Source organism: Quercus lobata, chromosome 11, assembly GCF_001633185.2.
Source record: "Quercus lobata isolate SW786 chromosome 11, ValleyOak3.0 Primary Assembly, whole genome shotgun sequence".
NCBI lineage: Eukaryota > Viridiplantae > Streptophyta > Magnoliopsida > Fagales > Fagaceae > Quercus > Quercus lobata.
The window spans coordinates 32,874,210-32,895,259 of record NC_044914.1 but is presented as its reverse complement, the minus strand read 5'-3'; the positions used below and the strand labels follow the sequence as shown (position 1 = coordinate 32,895,259).

Sequence of the window (21,050 nt, the reverse complement as noted above, 5' to 3'; positions counted from 1 at the left end):
ATACATTAAAAGGATTCAGAAAGTTAGTTATTATATTTTTTTTACTTTCAAAAATACCCCTAATTTAATTAACTTATCTTTATTCTTAAGATATAAAATAAGGTTAAACTGTAAATCTAACCAACATTCATTAAAAATAAAAAAAATAAAAACTTCCCACTTCACAGCTCCAAGAAGGGCCAGAACTTCCCGCTACCCCACGTTCTTTGAAAAAAAATTATAACTAAAACTAAAACTACCCACGGACAAAGCCAAAAAAAAAATACCCTCAGTTCCCCAAAAAAACAAATAAAAAAACTTCCATGAAAAATAAAAATAAAAATAAAAAAATTCTCCTTTTTTTGTTGCTCTCTTCCCCTTTTCAAGATTGTGGAATGCATAAGGAAAAATTCTAAAAACATTAGATTCTATATATAAACTTCAAATCCATAATATTCTTTCAATTTCTTCTTCATTATTTCATCCTATTTCTAATTGACACTATCTTCTTTCATACTCACTGTTTCATATGCCGAATGCTTCTCAAAGGTAAGACATTTTTCTGTCAAAATTGGTAAGTCTTTGAACAAAATTTATATACTCTTTGATCTTTTGTGATACTTGAACTATATGAAAGGTGTTATAGAAAATTTGGTTATGAATGAAAAATTATGACACTAAACCCAAATGTATAATATTAAATGTGTATACCTCAAATTGTGATGAATGAAAAATTATAATAATAAACCCAAAAAAAAAAGAGTTTCATCTCACGCGTAAAGCGTGTGTGATAAGGCTAGTTCTTAATAAAAGTTTTTGCAGTCTTCTCATCAAAAAAAAAAATATATATATATATATATATATTTCATGTTTACTTACTGATTGGTAATAGATAACTAGGGAGAAAGGTTTAGTAAATTTTCATTTCTTAAACGACTATTCAACATTTTCTAATTTCTAGAGCACTTGAATAATACTTTAGTTTGTACCTTTTTTTTTTTTTTGGGTGGGAATGCAAATTCTCCTCGCAAATCATCCAGCTATACTTCCAGAAGCTGAAATTTTGTTTATTAATGTAATCTATATATAATATATAACTCAACTCGATTTTTATATTTTTTAGGAAACTAATCCAGATCTGTTAATAAATCAGCCAAGCCCCTTGCCCATTATGCATGCATGTGCTCCGGAAAATATCCAAGTGAGGGTTGAAGAACGTCCCATCCTTCTTTTTTCTTTTCTTTTTTCTTTTTAATTTTAGGAATACATTTTTAATGCTTTTAAGAGCATCCGTAGCAGATGTTCTAAAAATTATGCCATTTTACCACATCAAATGCCTACTTTATTATTTTACCACATCATTTTACAACATCCCATTTATCAGATGTTTTATAATTCAATTCTATACATTAAAATAATATTTACTACACATTAAAATAATATTTACTACACAGCAACACAATAAACAAACAAAAAACAATATACCACATCTCTTCCGTACCGTGGCAAATTTGCCACGGTACTGTTCAATGTTGCAAAAAAAAAAAAATTTACCACATCTATTAAATGGGCTAAAATTGGGTTTGGTGTGGGATATGTGCCAAATATTTAGCATTTGGCACATATCCCACATCTAGTGTGGGTGCTCTAATACAGCAGATAAGCCCAAGGAATCTCTCTTATGTAATAGTTGAGAAGATTACGTGAGTCCAAGTTAATTCAATTGGTAAAATCTTTTATAGTCAAATAAGATATCTAAGATTTAATTCACGCTTACTCCAAAAACCATTTGGTATCAGTTTGATGATAAAGATCAATTTTCAAGAGCAGACACTATAGGTTGAAACTCGAAATTTTTTTTTTTTTTTGAGAAGATCCCATTAATTTTACTGTAATTTAGTGCAAAATTTGGAAAAGTGAGCATTTGCAATTTTGCCCCAGTGGGTGTAAAATAGAAAAAATTGATCTAGCCACATCAGTCCATTTATATTACTATTTATATCCAATATTGCTACAATAACCGTGCAAATATACACAGTTACTGTAGCTTTCTAAATGATTATTTTATTTTATTTTCTCTCCCGTCTGATGCTCTCTCTTCCTCGACCCTCTTCCTCCTTTACCTTCTCTTCAATCCAGCAACACGCTATACAAATCTATACAGATCATCAAACTCGTTCTAAATTTAGATCCAAAATCATCAAACCCGTATACAAATTCATATAAATAATCAAAGGAGAAGAAGAAGAAAGAAAGAAGAAGATGCGAAAGAAGAAGCAACAATTGCAAATTTGCCCAAAATCACCATTTTCTCCGCCCAAAATTTTTGCTTTCTCTGCCCAAAATCAAACCCAGATTGCAAACCCAAAATCATCATCTATAATCAAACCCAAATTGCAAAAGAAGAAGAAGAAGAAAGAGAGGCACGTTAAGAGAGGAAAAAAAAAAAAAAAAAGGTGAAAGAGTGTTAAGTGGGAGTAGGTGTGAAATAATAAAAAAAAAGTGAGGAAAAATATTATTTAAATAAAAGAGTGTGTATAATAGATAAATTGATATAGATGTTTTTGTAAAGTGTCTATGTAATTTTTTTATTTTTTTTTAAGTGGGTTCTTATGCTAAAATGGACAAAAAAAACTTTAGATGCACGGATGAATGCCTTATAGTTCACATGCTCAAAGAACCCTTGACACGATTGCTAATTTAAATCTCATATTAGTGCAATTTTAGTTTATTATGAGACTCAACTCTAATCCAAAGCTCAAATTATGAATACAAAAAATGGAACAAAAGATGGTTTTTTTTTTTCTTCAAAATAACACCAATTTTCAAACAATTTTGTTAGTTAACAACGTTCCAAACTATTTAGGAAACTAACATCTCGAATCCTATAGAATCAAGTTTATTGTAGCAAATCAAGTCTTAGAGACTCGAGTTCCATACTGAGAGAGGAGCAAAGAAACCTAGCAAGCACAAAGAAAAAAACCCAGCAAGAACGAAGAGAGAAGAGCAAAGAAAAACCCAGCAAGCAAAGAAAAAAACCTAGCAATGCACTTGGATACGGAAAAGAAGAGCAAAGAAAAACCCAGCAACGCACGGTCGTAGAGGAAGATCAAGTTTGCTCAAGTATATCAGTCAGATTTTTCTTCTTCTTCGGTTAGATCCTTCTTCTTTCTTCTTCTTCTTCACTCTGTTCTTCACTCTCTGTTCACTCATTCTTCTTCACTTCTTCACTCTTTGTTCACTCCTTCTTTCACTCTCTAGTTTTTACACTCCTTCCTTCAGCTCTATGGAACTTGAGTCTTAGAGACTTAAGTTCCACATGAATTTTCATAGAAATCGAGTTTTTGATACTCGAGTTACTACAATGAACTCGAATCTCATAGACTCAAGATGTTAGTTTCCTAAATAGTTTGAAAAAGATGCTAACAAACGAAATTGTTTGAAAATGGGTGTTTTTTTGAAAAATAAATCCAACAAAAGATAGTGGGGTTGTTTCTTGTTTCTAAGTAATGTTAAAAGTACTGCTCTACATTATAATAGATGGTGGGGTTGTTTCTTGTTTGATCAAAAGATGAAACGGCCATGAATTTTCAATTGGTCTTAGCATTTAGTTAACGTCATCATCTAGTTGAACAAGTTCACAAACTACTACTAAAAAATCCTTGCAAAATTGTCACTTTCTTCGTATTCCTTTTCTTACAACTCTTTTAACTCCACTTCTTGCACCAAAGACTCACTCTCAGATTCAAATAATAATTAATAAATCCACTCTCACTCCCTGTTTCACACACACTCTAAATTTCTATACACAGACAATTATTTTCATATGGATGTCCAAATGGATCAAATTCCTTCTCTTACTAGCAATTTAAATTGCTAGTAACATAGGAAACTTGGTGTTAGTACATTTTAAATTAAATATGTTAAAACTCAAAATAACTGAAGATGAATAAAGAGATGAGTTATAATAAAAGTTGTTAAAGAAAGAGTTGTTAAAGAAAGAGTTACTTGTATGTAAGTTAGATTAAATAAATTAAGAGAAGTTTTCTAAATTAATAAATAACATGTAGGTTATGTGAAGGGTTGGAAGACTATATATACGGCTATGCTATGGACTAATCTCATATCAAGAGTGAATGAAGAAAATAGTTAAAAGTAAAGTGTATTGTGTGAGAGAGTGAATTCAATAATATTCCTAAATACTTGAGAGATTTTGGGCCAAAGAAAGGTGTTCTTCTGGTGGAGCTTTGGGCTTGAACACTTTGTGCAGAAGTTGTTCTAGCCATACAACATTTGTTGGGCTGTTGTATCCTGAGGGAGACAAGTCAGAGAAGGTCTGCACCGGTTACAAAGTTTAGCCAACCAAGGGCTTGAATCTCCTTAAAGAGAGCGAGTGCCGCGCCTCAGTCCAAATAGTGTTGTGTAATTTTTCTCATTGAATTAATAATATTCAGAAGTACTATTCAGTTTCTCTTTGTGTGTTATTTCCATTATTATTGTGTTTGCACCAACACTTGGTACATTTGGACCTCTATATTAGACTTGTATTGTTCGTTGGGCTATAAAAGCTGGCTGGTGGAGGGGAGGAGGCAGAACTTTTTGGTTTTGTTTTTTTCCCACACTCCACGTGTAATATAAGGTGACGAATTAAAATAGAACAAACGTTATAGCATATTTTTGCCAATATAAATGTCTACTAACATTGGCATTCAAATTATGGAACTCGCAGGATTTTTGAATTTTTGGCAATAACTTATAAGTAAACAAAATAGCATGATTTTTTGTTTATTTATTTATTTAGAAAATAGCATGATTTTAAATAGATAGGTCTCTTTTTATATTTTGTCCAATGACACAGTAAGGATTAGCATCAGCATAGTGAAAATATCGTCTTTAAAAAAATTATAACTACTAAAATGAGTGTGCATCAGTCTCAATATTTTATTGAGTACTAATATGTAACCCGTGCTTACGTACGAAAATGATGAATTATAGTGGTGCTATTGATGTTAGGTCAAGTTATAAAACATATAAGATATTAGTTAGAGGTATTAAAATAGTTTTTTCTTGTAATTTTCATTATATTAATTACACCAAGTTTCTCATTACTCTACTATTATGTTTATAATTTTTAAAATCACTATTAGATACTACATATACAATATTAATTCACAATTGTAGGGTCCGATTTTTCTAGTCTGGCCCAAGATGCGTGGAACCTTAGACCAGCGAGCCCGGTACAATGAATTTGTAGAGAGTGGGCCAAAGAGCTAGGCTTTGGTATATGAACAAAAGTTACCATGGTGTTTTACTCGATCAGGATGAGATGGACTGAGTTCATCTAGGAGAATTGGTCCTCGGCATGATTCTGGGAGCCCTTTCTGGTCCCTCTCGTGTGTTGGGGGGTCCCCTCATCTCTGTCTCTCTTTACTCCCTTTTTATAGTAGATTTCTTCCTCATGAATAGGGTCTCAAGGGTAGGTACTTGTCCCATCCGCCCTTCCCTCCAGTTGTTGGGAGTGGTTGTAAGGACAGGGAAGTATGGTCATGTCAGGCACAAGGTCATAAACACAATAATGACAGCCTTTTCCCTAGACACCTCCCTTTTCTCCGTTGTCATTTTCTGTTATAATACTTTTCCTGCTCCGTGGTACAATATAGAGTGTCACTACTAGTGGCAGGTTGTCTCCTTTATCCTGGGCTATATCCATGCCGAGAAGGATTCTCCTCATGGCCGAGGAGGGGTCTTTCCTTGGGCTAGGCCCTTGGCCCAAATGTAGACATTCGCATGGGCCTCCGGGTCTTTTACCCCCCACAACAATCATTGTCCATGAAATTCTATTAAATACAATACAAAATAAAGAATAAATTGGTCTAATAATATATTCTAAATTGAATATGGATAGGTGCATAGGATCGTTTAGCTCAATTACAATTTATTACGTTCAAGATCCTAGTATACAAAATATCTAAATAAAAATAGTATAAAAAAATATGTTCATTAGTTCAAAGAGAAAATAACAGCAAAAATCTAAACAATTTAATTTGTATGGAAAGCTAACAAAAGCAAAAATTTAATTTTGAATTTAATTCAATTTTCTCTATGTGTTGGTTATATATATGATTAGGTTTTTTTATGGTTTATTTATATTGAACTCTTTGTTTTCTACATTGAATTAACTCACTTGGCAAAAAAAAAAAAAAAAAAAAAAAAACTAGGTACAAAAATTTAAAAACTTAAATTTGATGAGACACATAGTACAAAATTAAACTTTAATTAAATTCTAATTTTTACACTGAATTAGCTAACTTGGTACAAAAATTTAAAAACTTAGGTTAGATACGACACGTGGCGCAAAATTAGACTCTAATTAAATTCCAATTCGAAATATAATTGAATTTTCTCTCAGCTTTGCCCATATATATATATATATAGATTGAGGATATAGTTCATCAACAAACCAAATTAAATCATTTTTAATGCTTTCTCAAATGTCTCTCTCTCTCTCTCTCTCTAAAACACATACACATTCGGTTCCTGGAGTTGATGAGATTGCCACAGTTGCTTCTCTGAGATCATACTAAGCTCCGAATTGTCCATCTGGGTCAAAATCTGGTAGGCTCTGATCTGGGTTGTTAAGATCTGACGGGTACAGAGGCAATTGAAGCTGACTCAGATCTGGTCGCCATGGGTGATGGAGATGGTGGTTGGGTTTGGGTCTGGGTCTATGATGGTGGTTCATAACCAAATCATAGAAAATACACAGTTCACATTATAGTTCCATTATAGAACATTGTGAATCATGATAAAAAAAACTATAATAGATGAATGGCCAACGTTAGAACAAACTTTAGGCAAGGGTAATAAAAAAATTACCAGAAACAACAGATCACAAATGTAACTATACAAAAAATGATTTTGATGTTAACAAAGGAACAGAGGGTCCTGCTGGTGATCTCACAATGAAATTTTTTTTAGCTGCATAAAGTTTGGTTTCACTGGACTAGCAGGATGCAATCCCACGGTCTATAAAGGAAACCAAAAGGCAAAATCGACGACAGTGGCTAGGTGCCTCAGTTGGGTCTTTGCATAGCGAGTATTGAGGCTGTTGTATTTGACTGTAATAATAGGAAGATTTTTAGACTAAATTTGACTAAACTATATGGAGTGTGATGTGAATGCTCTAATCTTCTTACTTCCTCGAATTCTCGGATTCCTTCAATCTGGAACCAGTATAACACTGGCTGAGGTAATCAGGTGATAGACCAGCGTAAGCCAAAGGCTATCTAAAGCCAACACCTATGTACAAAAGTCTTACTAACTACAGCCAGCACCTATTTACAAAAGTTTAAAACGATCGAGAATTGGATAGATACAAGTACTCAAACACTCGATGAACAACCCCATCAATGGATTTAGCCAAAAAAAAAAAAAAAAAAAAAAAGCCCATCAATGGCAACCTCCACCTAACAAAAGTGGTATATAGCATATCCGATATATATAAGCACCCTCTAACAGGTTGCATTGTAGTAGTTTCGTACTTATAGGATCCGTTCTTATGTGAGACAAAGAAAAAAAGGTACTTGTATATGTCCGATGCATAATGAATTTTTTCCACCGTAACAGGTTATTTAAGGTGTAGTCTCAATATCTGTACTCCAGCATTGAAATTCCTCCATCTATTGCCAACTCAATATCCCAGAATCATAGCCAACATTACTAGAAAAAAAATTCGACATTATACACAATCAAAATCCTTATTGCAGCATTGGATATATTATGCAATCAAACACACGAGTTATGGGCATTCTAGAAAAGCAACCAAACATACAAATACAACGTCCTCTTATTACACGAATACAGACACGTTACATCGTCTGAGTATTCTCCATTTGTTTCAAACACACCCATTCTCAGAAAAGTTGTAGACACTGCAATTTGCAACCAAAAAAAAGAGTGTCACTACTCACTATCCTTTGTCCTTCGAGGAATAAAAACAAGCACATGGCGGGCGTATTAACACATACTAAGGAAAACAGATCTCCTTCAGCTTATCCGCCACCGATTTATCCACCGAATACTGCATTAACAAGAAACCCAAAATGGGTCCTCAAAAGTTCCCACATTTACATAATTTAAAATTAAAAAAAAAAAAAAAAAAGTTTGATATTTTGAATGACAGAGACAGAGACAGAGACATAGAGTTAAGACCTTGTTGAGGACCCAGATGGAGTGGTTGTAAGCGCGGTGGAAGAGCTCGTCAAGGGCATTGGAATCTTTGGCGTCGACCTCTCTGTAGTTGACGAAGTTTTCACGAGCGTACTTGGCGTAGTAAGGCCTTGTGTCCTTTGGCAACCGCCTCACTAGCCTCAATACCTCACCATAGACTCTCAGCGCTTTCTCCATTTCTGTTGCTCTTCGAAAGATGGAAATCGATCAACAAAAATAATGGGCTTTGGGTTCTTTGGGCGTACTCGGAAACATACAATACAAGGGTATGGAATGTTGGATATTTACTTGTGTTGCAGTCTAGAATGGATTCTGGTTCTGGCCTCAATATTCGGCCCAATGTGTGTTGGAAACTTGATTACACCAACTATGGTCTATGCGTATGCATTCAGCCCGCTTACCTGACGAACCCAATCTAACCCAATGCCTCAATTCAATTCGACTTTTTGTGGGTTGATGAGGTTCTGAAACTTTGATTGGGTTAGATTTTGGTTGGTAAAATTTTCAACCAAGGAGCCCAATCAAACCTATGCTAGTAGTAAATTGCAATGGCAAACTCTTAAAAGTTTGAGGTAATTTTGATTTTTTTTTTTTTTTTTTGTTTTTGTCCCTTAAAGTTTTTTTTAAAAATTTTGTTTGAGAGGGTTAAAATTTTAAAACTTGAATCCATAAAACTATGTCAATTTGAGATATATGATACCTAATAAACAGCTCATCGCGACACATTAATAGAAGAGCTTAAATCCAAGTGATATGTAGTGTTATGAGTGTGGATCCATATTTTGAAACTTTAAAGAATAAAATCAAAATTAGTCAAACTATTAAGAGTATAAATTACAATTATGTGTGTGTGCTTTATCTTGATTTTGATGGTGCTATTATTTACTTGACAAACTGTTTTCAAAGAATTTGATATAATATTAATACACGTGTAAACATGTGTATGGACTTAAAGAGGAGTAAGGTTGCAAAAACAACTTAAGAGCATCTCTAACAGACTCTCCAAATTTTTGTACTGTTTGGAGAGTGAAATCTTGTTTTGAAAACACGATTTTAGTTAGAGTATGTACAGGTACAACAATATGTGACTTAAAGGGTGTTTGGTATATGCACTTAAAAACTGAAAACATGTGTGGAAATACGTGTGGGTGAAAAAGTATGTAAAAATACGTTTAATGTTATTTAGAAACTGAAAACATGTATTTGAGTGGGTGTACCAAACGAGACCTTAGCATGTGAAACAATAATTAGCATTAGCATTTAGTTATTGCCATTTACTTAGCATCATGCCATCATCTAGTTGAACAAGTTCACAAAATCTATTACTTATATAAAAAGGGCGAGGATCTCTATTTACATACAGTGTCTTTGGTTTGATCAATTTGGTGAGGCAAAAACTCACCATTTCATGCTAGCTTTGTAATTTGTTTGAGCCAACCCTTTTTTCCCTTCTCTTTCTTTCTTCCATTTAGTACACCAGTTTGGTTTGATCTCATTTTATGTTTTCTATTGTTTAATACATAAAGTCATGTTTATTACACACACTCTTTCATACAAACTTACATGTTAAAATCATGACTTCAAGTCACAGTCTTTCAGTGCATTTGCGTGTGTGTATAAATATGTGTGAAAGAGTGTGTGTAATAGTATTTATCCAAATATTTATATATGCTAACACGGTGTTGTTATACTAATACAATAAATAAAAAGGTACCCTAGATTTTCCAAAAATGCCCCCTCCCCCCTCAATTTAATGTTAAAATTTTAAAATACTGAGTAAATTTTAGGTGATGGCCCCCTTTCATTAAAAAAAAAAGTATAAATGTTTTTTTAATTTATTGTTACCTCTTTTATTTTTTCTTTTAATATTGACTTTTTTGTCATATATATGTCATTAATTTTATGAGCATTAAAGTATAAGTTAATAAAAAGGAGTGGGTTCTAGTTAGCTTAACTGGTAAAGTCTCTGATAGTTGTATAAGAGATCTGGTGTTCAATCCCCGCCTATACCACCAAAAATTGATTGTTGTTTTGGTCTGATGATAAAAAGTTATCATCAGGAGCGGACGCCATAGGATGAAACTCTCTAAAAAAAAAAAAGTTAATAAAAAGGCTAAATTGCAAATTACACCCCTGAAGTTTAGGGTGATTGGATTTTACACCCTGAGATTTTCAGAATTTGAATTTTACTCCTTGAAGTTTGGTGATGTTTAGATTTTACAGCCCAATGTTTCAGAATTTGGATTTTACCTCTTATATTTTTGGAGTGTTTGGATTTTACTCCCTAAAATTTTGCAGTGTTTAGATTTCACACCCTTAAGTTTCAGAATTTGGGGGTGTAAAATCCAAACAACCCTTAACTTTAGGGGGTAAAATCTAAGTTTTGAAATATCAAGGTATAAAATCCAAACACCCCAAACTTCAAGAGATAAAATCTAAATTCTAAAATTTCAGGATATAAAATCCAATCATCCCCAAACCTTAGGGGTGTAATTTGCAATTTACCCTAGTAAAAATATATAAGTAAATCTCTTTAGTCTTTACCAAAAGATTTTTGCTGTTTTCTAAAAATAAAGTTATACACATTTATATAGAGAATTAAAACTACTAGAATACAATGATACATTTGATTTGGCCCCCTTGGACATCTATGTTGGACTTGTGTTGTTCGATAAGTTATAAAAAGCATGGTTTTCAAAACCAGATCAGACCGGGAGGTCGGACCATGAAAACCGAGAACCGAGATAAAAACCGGTTTTTTAAGCCTAAAGAATCGGATTTTTTGTTAATTCCATGAACCGCTAAAACTGGGGTTGGACCACACGAACCGGTGAGAACCGTGCGGTCCAACCCCTCAACAATTTTTTTTTTTTGGTATAAAAAAAAAAAAAACAACTTAATACAATTTTATTCTACTTAATTAAATTATCCATCTCTTACAAGGAATAAAAAAAAATTATAATTAAAATCCTTCAAAGATATTCAACTTTATTTCAAAAATTAATCATAAATTTTAATGTTTTCATGGTTATTATTTTATTTTATTAACTTTCTTATTTAATTATTAAATATATGCTTAAAAATCATTAAATTTCCCTCACATATATAGATATATTGTCAATTTTGCTAGTTTTATAAATTTAATATCTATATTTAGGCTTTAATTAATTATTAAATTAATTATGACATCATCACGGTTCGACCCCGGTTCGACCTCGGTTCGACCTCAAAAACCTTGAACCTCTCCCTTTTACGGTTCAATAAACGGTCCGGATCTGAAAACCTTGATAAAAAGCTAGCTGGGGGAGAGGGGCAGCCAAATTTTTTTTTTTTTCCCCTTCCAATATGTAATTTTCCGGAATTATAAGGTGAATAAATAAAATTTTAAAATACAACAAACGTAATGGCATATTTTTGCCAACATAAATGTATGGGTTGGAACTTGGCATTCAAATTATGGATCCTGCAGGATTCTTGCATTTTTAGTACAGTAATTAACTAATAACTAAACAAAATTGCGTGATTTTAAATAGATTGGTCTCTTTCTATTTTTTGTCCAATGACAGAGTAAGCATTAGCATCAATCTAGTGAAAATAATGTTTCAATAAGATAATAGCTAGTCTTCTAATACAAGCATGAATCAAATTCAATACTTTACGGTTCTAAGTTAACATGTGAACAATACCTCTCTCTCTCTCTCTCTCTCTCTCTCTCTCTCTCTCTCTATATATATATATATATATATATCAACAAACTAAACTTTGATTATTGTTAATGCTTTCTCATATGAATCTCTCAGATACTATTCATCAACAAACTAAATTTAATTACTATCTCCAAAAAAAAAAAAAACTAAATTTAATTATTGTTAATGCTTTCTCATCTGAATCTCTCTCTCTCAAGCACATACTACAACAAACTTTAATGTGTGTACACACATTCAATTCCCAAAGTTGCTGAGGTCGCCACCGCTGCTTCTTTGAGATTGTATTGAGCTCTGACTAGTCCATCTAGGTCACGATCCGGTTCGCAATGGGTGGGGGTAGAACCTTATTCATAATATATATGCCAAAATAGAGGGCATGTTGAAAAGAAAGACGTAAAGGTAGGCTTAACATATTTATATTCATAGTCCAAACAATTCAATTGATGAAAAGTCCAAACAATTCAGAATTAATCAGAAGTCTTCAAAGGTATATTCAGAAATTTTCTTTCTTGGAAGAAATTTTTTAATGCTAAGAGTTTTGTAAATTAGTGATATTGCTTGTTCTCTTTTTTTTTAGCAGATATTGCTTGTTCTCTTTTTCAAACAAAACCAAGATTTAAATCATTCATTCCTAGTATTATAGCTATTGAATTATAAAAAAAAATAATAATAAAAAAAGAAAGAAAGAAAGAAAGAAAGAAATGTTCCAATTTGAAAACCAAGAATAACAACAAAATAGGGCAAATCAATATAACCAACGCCAAAAAAAAAAGAAAAAAAAAAAAAGGAGGGGTGTGTTACCAATTTTCCAAAGTAAAAAGTTCACTCAAATTTGAACGTATTAATTAAATAGAAAGGATTCAATATACATAGATATTTTAATGCTAGGCAAGGAAGGCGTGAATGCTACAATTACTCGGAAAATTACAAAAAACAAAAAAACAAAAAAAAAATTCAATCAATTAAGATTCCATTTTCAAAATACAGTAATGTTTTACAAAAGCATAAATGGTAAAAATATTGAATACATCCTTATTTTCCTATAAAAAATAACAACGAGTCACACATACTGTGTAAACCTTATCTACAAAAATAAAAAATAAATAATCATTTATAAAATGAAAAAAAAAAAAAAAAATCTATCTCAATTATTAAAGAGCTTATATTACAAAGAATTACACAGAGTAATCTTATCTTGTAAATTTCAAGAAAGTTACGTATATGCGTAGTAGAATTTACCACAAAAATTACTAAGAAGCTATGAAACTTCTTAGCTTAGGCTATATAAACAATGAAAATTGTCACGCATAGTACAATTCACCATAAGCTCTTAGCATTGGTTCTCTCTCTCTGGAACCCTTTTATTATCCCAAGCTCTATTTGTATTTTCATTAAAAAATAAAAACCTTATTTGTTCATCTTGGACTACGAGTACACGGTAACAAACTCCCTCTCTAATCTCTATTAGGTTTCATTGTTATGTCTACTTTGAGGTTTCGAAAGCCTAGCGAGATAGGTGATGAAGGACAAGAAGACTTGTGGTCAGTCTCCAAGACCCACAAACGGAGATGGAGGATGGCTTTCACAGCCATATCTTTCACCAGGCTCCTTTTTTCTTTGTCCAAGAAAGTCCTTGACAAGGATGGCTCTCTCTTGCGCACCCTTTCCTACGTTGCCATTGACGTGCAGCGTATCAACGAGGACTCCCCACGTGACAACAAACCCGTTTCTTTGCTTACTGTTGATCCAAAGAAGCTCCGCGATACGGTAAGGGACAAAAACTTTGAGTCTTTGAGTGAGTTTGGAGGGGTTAAAGAACTTGCTTTAATTCTTGAAACTGATGTAAAAAACGGTATCAATGGCTGTGAGGCTGATCTTATTCATAGACAGAATGTTTTTGGTGCCAACAAATACCAAAAACCACCACCAAAAATGTTTCTAAGATTTGTGTTTGATGCATTTAAAGATACGACTATTTTAATATTATTGGCATGTGCTGTACTCTCTCTTGGCTTTGGTATCAAGCAACATGGTTGGGAAGATGGGTGGTATGATGGTGGGAGTATTATTCTTGCTGTCTTTTTGGTGGTTGCTGTGTCTGCAGTGAGTGACTTTAAACAATCAAAGCAATTTCAGAAGCTTTCAACAAAGAGTAGTGATATAAGAGTGGAAGTTGTGAGAGATGGGAGGCGCCAACCTATATCGATATTTGATGTTGTTGTGGGTGATATTGTGTGCTTAAAGATTGGTGATCAAGTTCCCTCTGATGGGTTATTCTTGGAAGGGCATTCTTTGAAGGTGGATGAGTCTAGCATGACTGGTGAAAGTGAACACATTGAGATCAATCAAGGGAATCCCTTTATGTTATCAGGCACAAAGGTCACAGATGGCTATGGTTTCATGCTCGTCACTTCTGTGGGCATGAACACTGCATGGGGTGAGATGATGAGTTCTATAAATCGTGACTTGAATGAGGAGACGCCATTGCAAGCACGCCTCAACAAGCTAACTTCTTATATAGGGAAGATTGGTCTGTTGGTGGCTGCACTTGTTCTTGTTGTTATGTTGATTCGGTACTTCACAGGGAACACTAGAGATGACAAAGGAAACAAGGAATTCATTGGCAGCAAGACAAAGTTTAATGATGTGATGAATGTAGTAGTGAGTATTGTCTCTGCTGCCGTTACCATCATTGTGGTGGCTATTCCAGAAGGCTTACCTCTGGCTGTTACTCTAACTCTGGCTTATTCAATGAAATGCATGATGGCTGATAATGCTATGGTCAGAAAACTATCTTCTTGCGAGACAATGGGCTCGGCTACAATAATCTGCACAGACAAAACAGGCACTCTTACACTAAATGAAATGAAAGTTACAGAGTTTTGGCTTGGAAAGGAAGCAGTGAAAGATGACACTTTTGCGGGTTTGGCAGGTAATATTCTCAAACTACTACAACAAGCAGTTAGCTTAAACACAACTGGTACAGTATACAAACCACATTCTACATCAGTTCCTGAAATTTCTGGTAGTCCAACTGAGAAAGCAATTCTTTCTTGGGCTGTGTTTAATTTAAATACAAGTGTTGAAGCAGTAAAGCAGAATTATAACATAATCCAGGTAGAGGCCTTCAATTCAGAGAAAAAGAGAAGTGGGGTTTTGGTGAAGAGGAACAATGAGAAGACCATTCATACTCATTGGAAGGGAGCTGCTGAAATGACATTAGCCATGTGTTCTACGTATTATGATAGAGAAGGGGTACTGAAAGTAATGGATGAGGAAGAAAAGTTGCAGCTTGAGACTATTATTAAGAATATGGCACAAAAAAGCCTAAGATGCATTGCATTTGCCTACAAAGAAGCTGAAGAAGAAAGTGGACAAGTACTTGAGAAGCTTGAAGAAAATGGGCTGACATTATTAGGGTTACTTGGTTTGAAGGATCCATGTCGGCCAGGAGTCAGTGCAGCTGTGGAGTCTTGCAGGGCTGCTGGAGTGAATATCAAAATGATCACTGGTGACAATGTGCATACAGCAAGGGCTATTGCCCTTGAATGCAAGATTCTCAATCCTTATGAGGATTTGGATGATGAAGCTGTAGTTGAAGGGGTGCAATTTAGAAATTACTCACCTGAAGAGAGAATGGAAAAAGTTGACAAAATCCTTGTAATGGCCAGGTCATCTCCTTTTGACAAACTTCTTATGGTACAATGCTTGAAGCATAAAGGTCATGTGGTTGCAGTTACAGGTGATGGAACTAATGATGCACCTGCACTAAAGGAAGCAGACATTGGGCTTTCAATGGGGATCCAAGGAACTGAAGTGGCAAAAGAGAGCTCAGATATAGTCATCTTGGATGACAATTTTACCTCTGTGGTGACAGTATTGAGGTGGGGAAGGTGTGTATACACTAATATTCAAAAATTTCTTCAGTTTCAACTCACAGTGAATGTTGCTGCCCTTGTTATCAACTTTGTTGCAGCTGTTTCTTCTGGTAAGGTCCCTTTGACTGCAGTCCAACTATTATGGGTGAATCTGATAATGGATACATTGGGAGCTTTAGCCTTGGCTACTGAGAAACCCACTAATGATCTTATGGCAAAGCCACCTGTTGGTCGATCGGAGCCACTTATAACAAGAATCATGTGGAGGAATCTCATAGCACAGGCTGTGTATCAAGTAACCATCTTATTGGTTTTACAATTTAAGGGAAAATCCATTTTTGGTGTAAAGGAGAGCATTAAGAGCACCCTCATTTTCAATACTTTTGTCCTCTGCCAAGTATTCAATGAATTTAACGCAAGGAAATTGGAGAAGAAGAATATATTCAAAGGGATACTTACGAACAAGCTATTTATGGCAATTGTTGGGATCACCATAGTTCTTCAACTGGTGATTGTGGAGTTTCTGAAGAGGTTTGCCAATACTGAGAGACTGGATTGGGGGCAATGGGGTGTTTGCATTGGACTTGCAGCTTTGTCATGGCCAATTGGTTGGCTTGTAAAGTGCATCCCAGTTTCAAGCAAGCAGTTGGGAAACCAAAGAGCTTCTGTATCCTGAAAGACCAGCCAATATCAGCCCTTAGCCTAATGACAGGAATGTTTTAAGTACTTAGCTTTCATTTGTTTCTCAAATCAAGTTTATGTAAATATTCAATTTGATTTCTAGCTGTTTGCCTCATCATGTCATGAATGGAATTTTCTTGAATAGAAGATGAAAGATATTCATTCAATATGCCTATGGAGATTTGCTATTATTTTCAGTTTAGAATTCATACTGCTCTCAAGTTGATATATAAAGGGTGTGTTTGGATAGAACTTATTTTGCTGAAACTGAAAACTGAAAACACTGTAGCAAAATAATTTTTAAATATGTGAATAGTACCGTGATACCCATTTTTAATGAAAAAGTTAATAAAAAGTGTAATTTGTGGGTCCGTGAACAGTGCATATATGCACTGTTCACTGAGAAAGTCAACATTTGCGGTTACTGTTCAATGAACAGTAACCGCATTACTCCAAAACAAAACGCGTGAAAAAAAAAAAAAAAAAAAAGAAACGCAGCTTCAGCAAACGCAACGCCGGAACCAAACACACACAAAGTAACTGCTTAAGATGCAACCAGTAAACTACCTTGTGGATGAAGATTGAAAAAAGACATTTTCCAAGGTTGCGATATATATCATATAAGTAAATAACTAGTTCTCTTTTTGCACTAACAGAATTTTGTATAAGGTTTCTCAAACTAGGGTACACTTTGATGCAACCTATTTTCCCATATAAAAGTAATTAATAAACAGCTCCAGTTTGTGGCCAACTAGGTAGGTATACAGGAGAGGGGGAAAATAAGGAGAAGAATCCAGAAGAATGTATTCACACAGGTCATTTCTAAGAGTTACAGTTGCAGAAGGAAAGAAATTTTAGCAGTAACACAGGTCATTGAATCAAAAAAATAAAAATAAAAATGCAAGAGCATGTGCGCGCGCGCACACACACATATATATATAAGAAAACATTTGTAATAATATGGACCTAATGCCTTGCACGAAATTATGGGCACTTTAACCTCATGATAGGTTTTCTCTTTGACACGCTTCGAGTAGGCATAATAAAAAACAAGTACTGCGTTTGCTTATTGAGGCATGGTAAAAGAAATTTTAAGTCAATTTATTGTATTTATGCATTATGTGTATACAAAAGCATTTGCAAAGTTTCATAGGTATAGCATTCCAAGCCAATAGAAAAGAGTCTGCCTAGATTTGGCAAAAGCAAAATAGCTCCTAACTTAATTCTAATGGGGGCTTAACCGGATTTAAAATTTTAAATTGGTGCAATAGCCAATAACAAGGGCTATTGCACTGTGGAATAGCACGTAAATGTGAGAGAGAAAAGCTAAAAAGTTAAAAGATTAAAAAAATTTGTGATCCAAGTATTGAGATTAAAAGAGAACTTTTTTCTTTTTAATCCTATCCCGAGGCTAACCTGATTGAGAAGGGCGGTAAACAAACAAAGCTATTTATAAACAACTCGAGCTTCACTTGGAAAAAGGCTAGTTTATGTTCATTTGTTTAGCAAACATCCCAAGGTCAAGCCCAAATATAAACTTGACTATTAAACAAGCTAATCTGAATCATAATAATGTGTTCTTGAGTAAGCTCATGAACATGAGACTTAATTTAACTATATCTTTTCCCCAAAAAAAAAAAAAAATTATATTTAATATTATATTTTTATATGTATGTTTGTGTAAAAGTATAAGACTTGAAATTAGATTGTATAAGTTTGTAAATAAATTCATATGACATCAAAGTATTATTTATAGTTTATTTGATTATAAAAACGGTCCATTTGTTGTAAAAATTCATAAGTTTGTGAAGAGAAAAAAATTAATTTAGTCATTGTTTTACTATATATGGAAAAAAAAAAAAAGCTAATCAAGTAACTCATAAACAACCTTAAACTTGTTCGACAAGAAAATGAATCAAGGTTGAACATGTAATATTGTTTGGTGACAAACTCAAGCTTGACTTGTGTTCAAAATAAAATAAAATTAACAAGTTTGAATTTTTAATTTTTAATTGGCTCAGTTTGTTTACAGCCATACTACTGAGCCCACTCTGGCCTCGTGGACCCCTCTGGTAGTGTGTACGTGTCAGTGTGTGTCTATGTACCTTTAAATTTTTATTTTATTATTTTTTGATCTATGGCTGAAATTCAAAAGTAGGAAAACTAAGACAAAATAGACTTGCAATTTTACCCAAGGCATTCATCCAAATATACAAAAGTCATAACAAAAACTGCTTGATAAAGATTCTCTGATTACTTGTCTAGAGATTTGGAAGTGCCTTTAAGTCTTTTTAACCTTTGAATTATTTTATAGTTATAATAGGATAGTGGCTTCCTCATCAAAATTCCAGATTCTGGGAAAACCTTCAAACATACTGAATTAGCTTTTGGGAAAGGAACTATGATGCCATCCTCTTTTGCTTGTTTGTGTCAGCAATTTCCCTTTATCATGTGTGTTTATTATGTACGTTGTATATATTTAAAAATAAAATAAATATGTCAATATATGTTTGTAATTATGGGAAAAAAAATACATCAACATATACATACCATGCAATGCCTATTTTCTACAAAAGCAATGCCAAGCCCGATAAAAATCTGCAATTCAATGGGTTTTCGAACCTCCAAGAACAACAAAAACAACAAGGATAATAATACGGTTTCAAGTGCCAGTACTAAAAAGGAACAGAATTCAAAACCTGGAAATCCACATACGGTTATATCTTATATGACAAATTTAAAGAGCCAATCTTCACCTTATTTTACCTTATGCTTTACACAGAGGATCAAATGACAACTCTGCGGAGCTTCAAAAGAAAGGTTGAATGAACTCTGTGAGGAAAAGAGCAGATTCATGATTACCTTGAAGAACATCATGTCTAATATGAATTTAGATGATGAAGCAGAAATGGGCATATTAAATTCAGAAATTGCTTGCCTGAAGAGCAGAGCAAAAAGATTAATTCCTTGCCTTGACTTTTGTACTTGATATTAGAGAAAAGAAAAAGATGACTTCTATTCTTCCTTTTTGGCAAGCTTCTTCAGCAAGCTCAATTTATTTGCTGACTTCTCTGCAGCTTGTCCAACAAGCACTTTTAATAAGCTAAGCAAAAGAATGGGCTGGACCCACATGGTGCAATGCACCGACAAAATTAAGGATCTAGGCTGCGATTGGGTTAGAATTAAAAATTAAAATTATTTCATTATTTAGCTTACTTTTTATATTATTTATAGACTCCATTACATTTTTTGATACTATTTATGGGCTCCACTATACTATTTCAACTAACTTTTACCTTTATTTATAGTACTTTCAGTAGTAATTTTTCAATTTCAGCAAAATAAGCGGTATCTAAATATACTCTAGAGTGGCTAAGGAGAGTTCATTTATAGCTCTTAGATGACAAACCTACATATGTCTTAAGATTTTAAAGATGTGTGTACAGTGTACTATGCCAGAAAAAAAACATTCAAAAGTTGTCCATTTTCATCTCATAGTCAATATCCAATTTATTTTGATGAAGGCCAACCTAGAGCAGCTGAGAGAGACACTCAAAATGGATTTCTTTGTAATCCTGCATTGCTACTCAGCAACCTTCCAAACGTGGCTAGAGTCAGAAGTTATTTTGTATCTAATGTTAATTTTTGAAACATATATCACTGCAAGAAAATTTTCATTTACCCCAAGAGGTAGCATAACGTGTTAGGGACCACCAGAGTTGGTAAAAGAATCAAGTGCATACACTTCTTGGATCTTAGACAAAATGCGCAAGAGCACACCTAATTGAAGTAAAACACACATTTTTCAAATATTATATAAATAACATCTAATAAAAATATTAATAGCAATAATATATAAAAATAAATAAAAAACCAAAATAGTAATATATTTTCCTATGAGCTAATTTAGATAGTACAATTGTACAAAGTTTGTAAGTTCAAATTTTACATAAACTAGTTATAGAAAGTTTATATGTAACATTTTATATAATGGTCTTGTGCTTAAGAAAACCAACTACGATAGCTATGATTAAAGGAAGTATATGGTTCAATCAAAAAATTCCAAAAGGCAAAGGCCAAAAAGCACAAGAATAGTAAATTATTCTTCATATCTTTTGATATATAGACTTTTATGTATGTGTGTGTGTAATACAGCACCTTAAACATAGTATTTTTCTAACAAGTCAATGGTCCATGACTCCGTGTCATTTCCTTTTTTGAGAAATTAATTTAGTGATTCATATATTTTTTTTAGAATAATAATAAATAAATAAATAAATATCATGCCTTCGTGCTTCTTCAAAAAGCATTACAAAAGTGTGCCTGAGGCATGCTTTATTAATTGACTTTTCTTCAACCAAATGAAGCGCTTAGACCTTGGAGCTTTGAACTTTGAGCTCTTAAGCACACTTCTTTAACAACACTGGGGACTACTCCTCAAGAAGCAGCGGTTAATAGTTCAAATTTCTTCTTCCCATTCTCCTTGAGATCATAATGCACTTATAATTAAATTTAAGGGGCCAAGAATTAAATATATTCCTTTAAAAAAGTAATTTAAATTTGGTTCCTCCAGTTG

The 21,050-nt window shown here is 33.4% G+C and overlaps 2 protein-coding genes across 5 annotated transcripts; one reads left to right on the top strand and one right to left on the bottom strand.

The window, feature by feature from the left end:
- Window positions 1-7,717: 7,717 nt before the first annotated feature.
- On the bottom strand, window positions 7,718-9,693 carry LOC115968230 (LYR motif-containing protein At3g19508-like). 4 transcript variants are annotated; one of them, XM_031087563.1, is made up of 4 exons: window positions 9,570-9,693; window positions 8,191-8,672; window positions 8,007-8,059; window positions 7,718-7,910 (listed from the first exon to the last, which is right to left on the bottom strand). In XM_031087563.1, the coding sequence occupies exons 2-4, from the start codon at window positions 8,383-8,385 to the stop codon at window positions 7,877-7,879; spliced, it is 282 nt and encodes a 93-aa protein (XP_030943423.1). In that variant the 5' UTR covers window positions 8,386-8,672; window positions 9,570-9,693; the 3' UTR covers window positions 7,718-7,876. The 4 variants fall into 4 exon arrangements, with proteins under 4 accessions (XP_030943423.1, XP_030943424.1, XP_030943425.1 ...); XM_031087564.1 differs by having other exon boundaries at window positions 9,611-9,686; XM_031087565.1 differs by having other exon boundaries at window positions 8,191-8,678; window positions 9,611-9,678.
- Window positions 9,694-13,128: 3,435 nt separating this feature from the next.
- Window positions 13,129-16,641, top strand: LOC115968229 (putative calcium-transporting ATPase 13, plasma membrane-type). The gene has a single exon (XM_031087561.1). It carries the CDS (start codon window positions 13,395-13,397, stop codon window positions 16,467-16,469), a length of 3,075 nt encoding a protein of 1,024 aa, XP_030943421.1. The 5' UTR covers window positions 13,129-13,394; the 3' UTR covers window positions 16,470-16,641.
- Window positions 16,642-21,050: the final 4,409 nt, after the last annotated feature.